The following is a 12,499-nucleotide window of genomic DNA, read 5'->3' on the forward strand; positions in this document are numbered from 1 at the left end:
CAAGGAGATTTCCCTGCCCAGGACTCCTATCCCCTAATCCTTGTCAACCTTTCTACTCCTGGCAAACGATGAACGCCAAGAGTTTTTGTGATTTGCTCCCAGACAGCCTGAGAGGAGACGTTCTGGGTTTGAAAAGCAAGCGCTTGATCGGTAAGCAAGGATTTCCTTGGCAATGTCAGGCCATGCTTCCAGCCTCCTTTCACCTCCAAGTCATTCTTATAATTAAGCTGTAAAATAGAATTCTCGATTTTAGTGGTAAAAGGAGCTCCAAAGGTCATCTTGCCTAGTCTTGTCTTCAGGAGGTGATGTATGATAATGTCCATTTTATAAATGCAGTATGCAGTATGGCTGTGTGCCTTGCCCAGGGCTACACAGCTGGTGAGAGTGGCATGCTGATTCAATAAAGGGTCCCTTCGGGCCAATGTTTTATTATCTGCATCTTAAGAGCAGGGACTGTTCCATTTTTTATGTGAATTGTTATATCAGTGCTAAGGACTTTATAAGCGTTCCCAGCCTCATCTTCTTGGCAGACTGATAGCCAAGTTCACAGTACACATCCAGTGAGGCAGAGATTCCCTCAGAGTCCTGGGGGGGATTCACTCAAAACTCTGGGCCCCTCACTCAGATATGGACAGCAGATTTAGCATGGAGCCAAGGAGTCCACCTTATAGCCAAAGTGACAACATCAGTAATCAAGAAACTAAACTGAGTAGTCTCATAGCAGGGTGAAAAGGGAAAAAATAATGTGTCCATGTTCAGGAGGGAAGCTCTTAGTTATAATAGGATGGCTCTCTCATTTCTTCAAATGTTTTCTTTTAGATAAAAACACCATGAAGAATTGTTAAGATAAGCATTAGGCATTTTTAGGCATCTTCTCATTTACTGGAAAAGAGTAACTGAATTCAATAGGTATCCTCCTGCCACAGCACACACAGAAACAACTCATATTGGCACTCATCTGTTTACTCTGGAAGGTTACAGATCATTAAGGGACTTTCCCATCATTGGAATAATTAGCATGATAAAGAGTCAGTTGTCCATTCTGAGCTGTGTAGTCATGTTTATAAAGATTTGGCCTTAATATTCTGTCCTCCTCCCAACTTCCCGTTCATCTTTTTCTCATGCAGATTTTTGGGTCCAATTATTATCATTAGCATCTTGAACTAAAATGCTGAGTTGCCCTAACAAAATGAAAGCAGACTTGAGTTCCTAGTGCCAAATAAGCTCATTAAATTCCAGCCACCGTTAGGCACCACATTTGAAGGGAACTTTCAAGAGATACAAAAGTTCTGATGCCATGAGATGATGGCTCCTGGTAGGCTTCAGATGTTCAATGAACTTTGTCACTTTAGTATGAAAGCCTGACCCCAACTTCAAAAAGTGGGGAGTTATAGAGGGCCTCAAGCACCTATGGGGGAAGCGGGAGGAAAGGGAGCTGTGGCAGCATGTGGGACTGTGCTGATCTATGTTTGAAAACTCCCATTGACTTTTCAAAAGTCTGATATATGAATGTATCATATAGGGGACATTTACCCAGGAGAATGGACTCCCAAAAAAACCATCAGAATTCCAGATCAGTGTGTTGATGGGAGTGATGGCAGGGATGGACTCCAGATGCATCAGACATCACACAGAATGGAACTTGGAGCTCCTAGTAAAATGAATGACGTTTTCACCAAGGGTGAGACACTGTGCCAGCTAGAGATGAGAAAGCAGCCATGCTCTGACCCAGAGAGGGAGAGCACTGTCATGTTTACCAATGGTAAACATCCCACACCCAGAATTCATGTGCTTTGCCAAGATTCTTATTTTGGCAAATGCCACTTAGTAATAGACTCCCCGCCTTCATGCATGGCCTACAAGTATTCTGATGACATTTCATCCTGAAGCCTCAGCTTTACATGGTCCCCCAGAAGCAGAGGGTCTCCTAGAATGGTATTGGCTTGGCTCTACCTTATTCTCTCTATGGGTTCACTAAGGGCTGAGTGCTGTTTCATTCAAGCATCCTCCTGCATCCTGGAGATGAGGGATCTACAGAGAGAGAGATTTCTACGAATGAAAAATAAGCACCTCCAAGTTTGTAGGGGGAACCTGTTTAAGATTCAAGGGATGTCACTGAGGGTTATTCCAAACCACTGGGGTAGATACTGTTGGTTTTTTTCTCTCAGTTAGCATTAACAAGCATGAGTCTCAGGTTTTCTCCACTTCTGAAAAAAGAAAAACCCATCAGAGGGAACTTATAGGTTTCTTATTGCCTTGCAGAGCCTTCATCATTTTATTTCATTATGCTTATTAGAAGTGCATGACCATAGCCACCCACCAGCAGGCTCTGTTTTCCTGAGCTACTGTGTTCCTCCCAAGGACCTCTCACTGTACCGCCCAGCTCAGCCCGGCTCCTTGCCATCAGCCTGATGCATGATGCTGTTTCATGCTCCTTGGGGATGGGGGATACACTGGGCCTCTTTCAACATGGACCTCCAGCGTCCTCCTAGGGCCTGACGTAAAATGGCATTCAATTAACATCTGAGTGTATGAGCAAGAAAAAGTTCACCCCACATCTCTGGGCCTTCCTGTTTACTGACTGCTCTGCTTAAAATGCTTTCCCTGCCTGGCAAAGATCCATTATGACAAGCTTCATTGCTTCCAATGCCTTTCTTGGACTCGGCCAAGTGGAACTGATAACTTCCTCCTTTATGCTTCCTCTGTGCCTTAATTATACTACCTATAACTCTTTACAGCAAGTATTTGTTTACAGCCAAGGAGCAAAGAAACCTCGGGTATTTGCCTAAGAAAAGAGGATTCAGAGGTCTCATAGCAACTATCCTCAGCTGTCTCAAGATCAGCTATCTCAAGAGGACTTAGGTCAGGTTCTGCGTGACTCTGAAGAGTAGAGCTGGATGACAGGACAAGTAGGTGGATTTGGTGCACTACTGTATAAGGCAGAAGCTCATCTCAGGGCTGACTTGTGGGCTCCTGGCACTGGTGCTCAAACCCTGGCTGAATTACTGTGCCAGGAATATAGCAAGAGGAAGTCTGCAGTTGTGGGGAGGATGGATTGGGTGACTTCCAAGCTTCTTCCAAATCTGGGCAGAAATAAAAAGTGTTGTGGTTAAGGAGTGCTTTGAGTAAAACTGGTGTGATACTGGCTCAGCCATTTATCATCTGTGTGACCTTGAGCAAGGTAACAGATCTTCCAGGTCTTGGTTTTGTTAATTATTCATGGGAGGTAATAGTACCTACTCTTCAGGATTATTGTGAAGGTTAAATGCAATTATATATACATGAAAAAGAGCACAGTAATCAGTCCTGGCTCAGTAAATGCTAGTCGCTATATCTGTTGCTGCTTGGTCTGTGTACTCATTTATGGGACGTCTTGCCTTCATGCCTCCTTGGCCTGGACCATTCCATCCTGGTCACCTACCTAATTCTAGGCATCCTTGTTGATACAGTGAGGTATCAACATAAATCATGAGGCTGAAATTGACTCTAAATAGCAGCATAGTAATCACAGCTAGATACTGATATATTGGCTAAAGACGTAGACTTAATCCAAGGAGCATGGGCATGCTGGAGAGATAGTGAAAGTCATACACGGCAGGCATTTGGCACAATGGTTAGGATGCCACTTGAGATGCCCACATCCATACTGGAGACCCTGAGCCAAGTCTCAGCTCTGCTCCTGATTCCAGCCTCCTGCTGATAAGCACCCTGGCAGGCTTCAGGTGAGGGAGCAAGTGATTTGTCCCCTACCACAAACACGGGAAGCCTGGATTGAGTTCCTAGCTCCCAGACATTTTGGGGGTGAACCAGTAGTTTCAATTTCCCTCTACCATTCCTCTCCCTTTCTCCTCCTCCTGCCCTCTTCCCCCTCTCCCCCTCTCCCTCTCCCATTAAAAGAGTAAAATACATAAATACAACCTTAAGAGGATTTCCCCTTAGGTTCCCTGTGTGTTCCACAACTCTGGAGCTTCAGTGAAAGTGAATCATATGTTGTTGATTCTGTAGAAAGTGACCTAAACTTCCAGCTGTGTGAACCTCTGTTCAGAAAATTGCCATATTGTGTGCACATTTCTCCTGGTGTAGAGGCTATGTGGAAAGAACACCTACATCTAAGACAGAGAAGGTGGTGAAGAGGCTGACATGGCTGTGTGTGCCCTGTGATGCTGATGACTAAAAAGCTCCAGGCTTTATTTTATGCCTCCAATGAAAACAGTATTTCCTATCAACTTACAAACCATGAACATGACCCCAAAAGGAGAGCAAGAAAAAGATTACACTTGAGTTCAGGGCTCTGCCATACTGCTGAATCAAACGAGTATCTCCAGTATTGAGACCTTGTAGAAATTTGTTTTTATATATTTTTTTTCTCTACATGTTAGTTTAACATACACTAACCCCCACTTAATTTCCACAGTTCTGTGACGAATCATAATCACAGTTTTTCAGAAAAGGAATCCAGACACAAAAACCAAGTGGTATGTTCAAGGCCATACAGCAAATAAACCAACCAAGGCCAAGACCCAGATCTGCAGCTTGTTGAAGCAGCACCCTTGCTGTCATACTGCTGCCTTCCCAAGGGCATCTGTAAACGGGGAACCGCGTCTGCTCTGGGTGCTTTTGATTGTGACAGCAGTTAGAAGTGCCTGGTTCCACCCCAGCATGTGATTAGCGGTGTCAGTTGGTTTGATAAAGTGGGACCCTTCTCCCTTCAAGCTCACTCTGGCATCAAATTGATGGGTGCCTGGAGTGGCAGAGCATGGAGGTCTATGAGCCTCCATCCCCCCAAGCTATCATTAAACACAGCACAAGTTCATTAAACTGGGATTATTTAATGATAGTTAATAAGATAAACTTCCTCCCAGAAGCCAATGGGAGTTGAAACTGTTGTCTCCTAACTGATACTCCAGAGTAGATGAGGCACTGCCTGCCTCCAGAGAGGGAAGATATTTAAGGCTCTCAACAATAAAAGGCATATGCATTTCCCTGAAAAGGTGATGGTATAAACATTGATTTCTGAAAACAAGTTAACCCCTCAACACCTAGTGAAAGCTGGATTTTATGTAGCTGAGAACTTAAGGGCTTTGATTGCAAAGAGGTTCATTACCCCCAGCAAAGTGTCCCCAGGACCCAGACCTAGGTACCTCTGAGGCCAAGGGGCACATGACATTGCTCAGGTTTGGCATACAAAGGTCGAGCCCTTCTGACAACATATATTTGTAGAAGGACCTACATTTTCTGCTTATAAAGAAGAAAGAACTGTAGTATTGGAAATGGGGAGCAGATAATTTTGAGGAACTTGTTTTTCTATAATGAGAAGTCTTTACTGGGAGTAGACTGTGGTTTATGCACATGATCACCTCTGTCCCCAGCTAAGGGAGTGTTGCGTTTACACCAACTAGCAGCCTCTCGTCTGCGTTCATACCACTTTGAGCCACAAGAGACTGGGCCAGCGTGCCGAGAAAACGCTGGAGTGGAATGTTTGTGCTGAGCATTTCCCAGGCTGGGACTTGGGTACGAGGCCCTGGAGGATTTTCAAGGCATGAAGAGACACATCCTTTGCCAAAAACTGTCCTCTTGTCCCTAAAGAGCCTATAAAAAAAACAAAAAGAACCTATCAAAGCCAGTGCTGCTGAAATGAATATAAATATCCAATATTATGTCTAATAATTACATTATTCTAGAATATACTTATAGAATTTGTATTCATGTATTTTTATATATCCCTTGAGCTACAGTTTTGAGAGTGGGGATTGGACTTAGCATAATCCTGTTAGTGTTTGTGAGTTAATTATATGGGCTGCCATGAGATAGAACACGGGAAATAAGAAAAAGAGCTGTGAGTTTGAGCTCCAGTTGCTGGTATAAATGGCTTTGTGCTTTCATCAAAGTCAGAATTATGGATGAAATATTAAGAAACCCTGTACTAATTACCAAGGTGGGACTGAGGGTCAAAGAAATGCCTAAAACTTGTGAATGCAAGTTGGAAATTACCCAGATGATGTATTTGTTCTGAAGTTCAGTGCTTAGCCCTTATAGCTCTCTTTTAAAAATCATTACCACAATTCCCATAGGAATAAAAGCTTTGCTATCAAATGTCTGAAATTATCTAGTCCTCTTTCCCCCTTTGAAACTGTTTTCAAAACTGAAATTTCAACAGTGCAAAGTTTTTTAATGCAATCATGACATTATAGCAGAACAGACTATAAAATAATATTTAGCACTGATCTCAGCAACACAGAAATTTATAGAGAGGGTATCCTTAGGCTGGCTAAAATAGAAAGGACAGAGGCCTGCCCATGGAATGGAAAGTAGTAGGTTTCTGAAATGCATGGGCTATTGTTTCTGTGTGTAATCCAGAAGTTAAATTCCCTTGATGAGCTACGGCTTTGTGATTTATGCATATTGCCACCTCCATGTGGCCAAGGGTGGCGGCATGCTCAGTTTGCATGTTTGAGCATATACTACCAGTCAACATTCAGGAGCACCCCAGAACTGTGCAGGCTGCTGTCAGAGATGAAGCCACAGCTGGAGGCAGCAGGGTCAACTGGTGGAGTCCTGAACTTATTGTGAATAAACTTTAAAGATATGCGTAAGGTTAAGCCACTATCCATGGTTGGCTCATTCTTTTCTTATGCAAAAGATCATACTCTTCAAGCCTGAATTAAAACACTCCCTTCCTTTAGGAAGATGTCTGATATTCTCCCAGGAGACAGAATTGTTTCTCCTCTGATACTCCCATTACTCTTATATATCTGCCAAAGCAAGTTACCTTCTTGTTTTGCAGTCATGTGTTTGCATGTTATTTCCTGGGGAGCAGAAGAAGAGCTGTGAGCTATCATTGCCTTCATCTTTATATGCCCAGGCCTATCACCTTGTTGGTCCTGACGAATTATTGTGTTCAGTGATTTTTTTTTAAGAAAATTGTTAAATGAATTCAATAAGTTATTTGTTGAGCAAATGCACCAAAAGTTATTTAAAAACTGGCTATCAAACCATCTTGAAACAGGTCATGAGATGGTCACACAGCTGTTTTAAGTTCCATAAATATTGATAAATACATGGCAGAGGATAAAGATTTGGGGGAAAAACTGGAAGATATATTTCAGGGCACTTAGGTCTTAGAGAGAACCATTTGTGAGATCATTCTAAATTTTCAGCTAAAAATGCCTTCATCTTACAAGACTTTGTAGGCTGGATTAGTGCCAAGAATGTGTTTCATGACTGAGCTGTAAACCAGTGGAAAATAGGATTTATGAATTCTGAGTTTGCTAGTGCTACTTATGTTGCTCCTCTCAAGGATTATGGGTCTTAAAATATTGATATGTAGTTAGCATTACATTTCTACTTTCTCCCAAAGAAACGACTGTGTCATGGGACAACATACTTAATGACAAGGAAAGAGTTAGTATGGAAAGGAGCATGATCATGGGCCTGGCTGTGCCAAGACATGAGTTGGTGACATCCAGCACATTTTGGCTTCACGAGAAAGAGACTCCTTTAGTCCACTGCTAACCTGTTTTGGGAAATTACTGTTGCAATTGTGGGTTATTTTTCATTTGTGACTCTTTTTTATAATCCTTTCACCACTTCAACTCTTAGCAGATTGAAAGTGGACTAATTACGTTTGACATATCCAGGCCCTTTGAACAATGTGCTTCCATCCATGCACTCCTATTTACCCTTACTACAATTCTGACATCATTCACTTGGGTCCTGAATTCTGCCTTAATCATTTAATCTGCTGTCCAGGATTTCCTTCTGAGGGATTAACCTTTCATCTTTCCGTGAACAGCAAGCAGGTAGAAAGGAAGCCTTTCTTTGCCAGGGCTAGTTCTACTTTCTTGATAGCTGTAAGGGCATGTTTACAGCTAATCAATAAAACTGTGTGTAGCAGAAGGGATTAGGAGACAATGAAAATTGTGTTTTCACAACTTAGATTTAGTCATACTTTTCTTTAGAAACGTCATTTTTCTACCTCTAAAATCAATAGCGAACACGTCTTGAGGTCTAGCCCCAAATTTTTCAGAACAAGAGGAGGATGTAGAAGAAATAATAAATCCAAGTGATACATTCAAATGGTCACAAAGATGCAGGAACCCTACTTTAATGAACACTACAACAGCTCTTGCATAGCGCTGTTTCTTCAGCTGAAAGTGAATCAGGTTTAATTGGTTTATTTTAGCCTAGCAGGAGGAGCATGGTTCACTCTTTGCACCTAACCTGCCTCTGGCAGATACAGGGGCATTTGATGGGCACCTACAACAGCTGAAGCCCATTCAGGTCTTTTTCCTTCTGGGGCAGCCTCTTTGTTACTCAACTCGGAGCCTGTAGAACCCCTTTGTGTACTGATTGCGTGTGTTCCCCCTTTGTCACAGGAGGACTGTGCCCGGGGTCCAACGATCCTTGTGTGGAGAAGCCATGTCCAGGGGACATGCAGTGTGTCGGTTATGAAGCCAGCAGGAGACCCTTCCTCTGCCAGTGTCCACCAGGAAAGCTCGGAGAATGCTCAGGTGCAAAGAGGGGTGAAATGATGAAGGTCTAATTTTATGTTTCTGAAACACTTTCCCTTGAGTAAATTAACACTACCCAAGTCCTCCAGAGAACACTTTTGTCTGCATGCAGCACTTTCCTTGAGAATGGACCCTCACACTGACTTGGGATTTATCACAGCTACAGTCTGTACTAAGGGAAAATGTAAAGACAGAGACTCCTTATACAACGGTGCACTGCTGCATGTGTTTTGAGTGGTGTTATGTGGGTGTAACAGGTGTGAACCTAAGGGAAAATAGAAGGCTGTTGATTGAACAGAGAAGTCACAGTATCTGTGGCATGGCCTGTGATATTCAGGGGGCTGCACAAATGCATAACCACAAAACAGAGATCAACAGAGAATGGAAGTAAGCCAATCCTGTTGACCTTCCATAGAGTAAGCCAAGCCAAGAGCACCAAGCAAGCTGAGTCTCCACTAGGAAGGTATAACTCAAGTTCCAGAAAGAAGAGCCATGTTTTCCTTGACTTAAGGAAAGAAAAAAAAAAAAAAACAGCATATAGGTTATTTTAATTCAAATGATCCTCTTTCTCACCATCAATTTCAACACTTCTTTTCAATCACGTATTCTCTACCACTTCTTTCAACTAAAAAGAGTATTGTTCATTTTTAGTACCAATAGAATCCTCTTTTTATTGTAGGGTATATTTATAATATAGATGCTGATACCAATTTTGAAATCCAAAAAATACTTATTGATTGAAAATAATAGTAATTATATTGGGAATAAAAAATCATAATGCCTAATATGTGCAAAGCACTTTGCTACATATTAGGCTTAAAAAATTCAGCCTTTGCAAAGAGAAACACTTTTCATAAAAATGGAAGCTGGGGCGGGTGTTTAATATCTGCCTCCAGCTCCTGCCTCCAGCTTATTGCTAATGTTGACCTGGAAGGCAGCAGTGATGGTTTAAGTAATTGGGGTCCTTCCACCCAAGAGAGACTTGAATTAGTTTGCTAGCTCCTGTTTCAGCTTCAGCCCAGCCCCAGCCATCACAGGTATTTGTAGAGTAAACCAGCAGATGGGAGTGCACTTGCTCGCTTGCTCTCTTGTGTGTTCTATCTCCCTATAAATAAATTAATTGATTTTTAAGTGGAATCCAAAGCTCTTCCCTAGTTGGTTTTAAAAAGAGAGTAGCCCATGAAGTGCAGAGATGACCAGGATGCTTGCCTAAGTCATCTAAAGTTTAGACTTAGAAGAAAATGATGCTACTGCCACACCAATACTCATACTATGCATGCACACAGCAGGTGGATGTGCCAAGTCTCCTGAATTTTGATCTCAATCTCACTTTCTTTTCTTTTCTTTTTTTTTTTTTTTAATTTATTTGACAGGTAGAGTTATAGACAGTGAGAGAGACAGAGAGAAAGGTCTTCCCTCTGTTGGTTCACTCCCCAAATGGCCACCACAGCCAGCGCTGCGCCGATCTGAAGCCAGGAGCCAGGTGCTTCTTCCTGGTCTCCCATGCGGGTGCAGGGGCCCAAGCATTTGGGCCATCCTCCACTGCCCTCCCAGGCCACAGCAGAGAGCTGGACCAGAAGAGGAGCAGCCAGGACTAGAACCCGGCACCCATATGGGATGCTGGCACTGCAGGTGGAGGATTAATCAAGTCAGCCACGGCGCTGGCCCCTGATGTCACTTTTTGACAATCTCCCTTTTCCTTTCTTTAGAAAGCTGTTTGATTGTCCACTTGATATATTCCCACACTTTCTGCCTTTCACCCCAGGAGGGCAGCTTTTCAACCATTACTTTACTTGTTAAAACTTAAAGTTGGTGGCAAGTTAAAATTTAAAAGAGAGTGAATACACAATTGGGATAGGGTTGGACTAGAGTCCAGGAAGGGAGCATCAAATTTAATATCAGAGAGTGGAATTGTGACTGCACAAAAGTTTCATTTATATGTGTTCCCTTGCAACAACATTACTGCAAATGATATAACTCACCATGTGGCATTTAGATATTTGAGGAATGTGATTCTTATTTTAAAATGCATTGATTGCCTTTCCATTGTTTCATAGAAATAAAAGTCTTGAGTTTCTGAGTGATGAGAGTGGGGAGGCATGAGTGGGTGTCGTAATAACCCAAATTTTGGAAACTGGGAGTTGGGAATTTGGTGACACTAAGAAAATCTAAGTTATGGAATATACCGAGTTGCCCTTAGAATAAGACAACCAAGATTTTTTGGTGGTTAACTGGTTAAATTTTTTTATATATATATTTTGAAATCAGAGACTCTGATGTGAAATGGGGAACCAATATTTAATCACAAATGGTTCCTCCCCAGCACCTTCATTAACTCCATGTGGTGGTTAACCAGTTTCCTTGGTGGGTGGCGGTTTGGGGGGTGATTTCATGTGTTTCTGCTCATTTCTGGATGTTAAAAATATAAGCATCTTCTTACAATGGTGTTTTCAGGGCATACTTCCCTCAGCTTTGCTGGAAACAGTTACATCAAGTACCGGCTTTCTGAAAACAGCAAAGAAGAGGACTTTAAGCTAGCACTGCGTCTGCGAACCCTGCAAAGCAACGGGATTATAATGTACACAAGAGCAAATCCCTGCATAATTTTGAAGGTACTTAAAATGGGTTATCTTTGCTTGCAGTCAGTTCTCACGTTCATGTTTTGGATCTTGGATTGGGAGCTCTTGAACTTGTTTTGTCTTTCAAGTTCAGAAGACCAGAAGCAACTTTAGGGCAAAGGGAAGCAGCAGCAGAGCTGGGAAGAGTGCCAACGTCCACTTCTTTTTGAAGAGTAAACTTCAAAATTGGCTCGTGGTAGAATGGGCATCTCCCTCTAGAACAGGTTCAAGGGCTGGCCTCCTTGGCTCCATAGTCACTCAACAGCTCATTAGAACATTTCTCCTAATCAGTTCCTCGACAGGGGTGGTCCTTTGAAAGGATTGGCTTTATCCTCTTTCACCATGTGTGTCTGCCCTCACTGAAGGCAACTTTTGTACTTGCTCAGGGAGGAAGTTGATGAACTGAGGTATGGAAGATTCCGTATATCCTATCCTGACCCAGGTGGCCCAATTTTTAATTATTTTCCCAGCATCAGAAACCCTCCTAAGGCAGCCAGATTTCCTGTAGAACAAGCTTGGTGTTTTTATTCATGAAAACAGAACCAACAACAGTAATTGAGTTACTGTTAATAGCTGTTATAGCAATAGCATTGTGTGTACCATTTATTTTTATTATAAAGTTAATATAATGAATTCCTTATATATTGTCATCTACATTTGATCAAGAAGAAGACAACAGTTTAGAATAGCTGAGTCACGTACCCAAGGTTGCACAGCTAGTACGTGCAAGGCCTGGACCCACATCCCAGGGTCTTTCAATCTGAGCTCTAATCTCCATGCAATCTTCAGCTCTCAGTCTTGACACTACAGCTCATTGTGTCAAAAATCACATCCTTGGTATCTGTAACACAGGTTCGTCCTTCAAATAGGGGGAGACTTTGTTTCACTTGATGCCCTTCTCACCAGGCTGTGATGTGAGCCCATGGCACGTGCACTTCAGAAGCAGTCACTCTTCCGTAGAAAGTGCCCATCCAAGTAGAAAGGGCTAGAAATGTGCTTCTTCCCAGGGTTCAGGCTTAGTGGAGACTGGCATGAGCCTTCCTAGCTTCTGTGCTTTTACAGTTTGATAGGTGGCAGGCAGGCTTATGAGGTATCCTAGGCTTTAATCCTGAAGGCAGAAGGCAAAGTGGAGAAATATGGAGGATATTAAATGCCAGTGACTCCTCTTAATTATCACAGGCTTTTTCTTACCCATTTCTGATGCCGCCAGGTAGTTGCCAGAGTGAATAAAAAGGGAGCTGGAGTTTGAAAGTTGGCTGCTTCGGTGGGGAATGTCTCACATTCCTTATCCATTCAACTCAGATGATGATTTTTGGGTCCATGAAGGAAAACAGTGCTTTCAAAAGAAAATAAGGGAAGCACTTTGAGATG

The 12,499-nt window shown here is 42.5% G+C and overlaps 1 protein-coding gene and 1 long non-coding RNA gene across 7 annotated transcripts in view; one reads left to right on the forward strand and one right to left on the reverse strand.

Annotated features, from left to right (window-relative positions):
* The window catches only part of FAT3 (FAT atypical cadherin 3), a 682,631-nt gene that overhangs the window by 635,265 nt on the left and 34,867 nt on the right, over positions 1–12,499 (forward strand). For all 6 annotated transcript variants that reach the window (XM_051850335.2, XM_051850349.2, XM_051850359.2 and 3 more), the window contains 2 exons: positions 8,376–8,510; positions 10,965–11,122. In XM_051850335.2, coding sequence (XP_051706295.2) covers positions 8,376–8,510; positions 10,965–11,122 — 293 coding nt within the window. The remainder of the gene's footprint in view (positions 1–8,375; positions 8,511–10,964; positions 11,123–12,499) is intronic.
* The window catches only part of LOC127492080 (uncharacterized), a 102,319-nt gene that overhangs the window by 67,313 nt on the left and 22,507 nt on the right, over positions 1–12,499 (reverse strand). Inside the window, exon 2 of the long non-coding RNA XR_007921073.2 lies at positions 5,358–5,589. This is a non-coding gene — a long non-coding RNA (uncharacterized lncRNA). The remainder of the gene's footprint in view (positions 1–5,357; positions 5,590–12,499) is intronic.

Source organism: Oryctolagus cuniculus, chromosome 1 (assembly GCF_964237555.1).
Source record: "Oryctolagus cuniculus chromosome 1, mOryCun1.1, whole genome shotgun sequence".
In the NCBI taxonomy this organism is placed as follows: Eukaryota; Metazoa; Chordata; class Mammalia; order Lagomorpha; family Leporidae; genus Oryctolagus; species Oryctolagus cuniculus.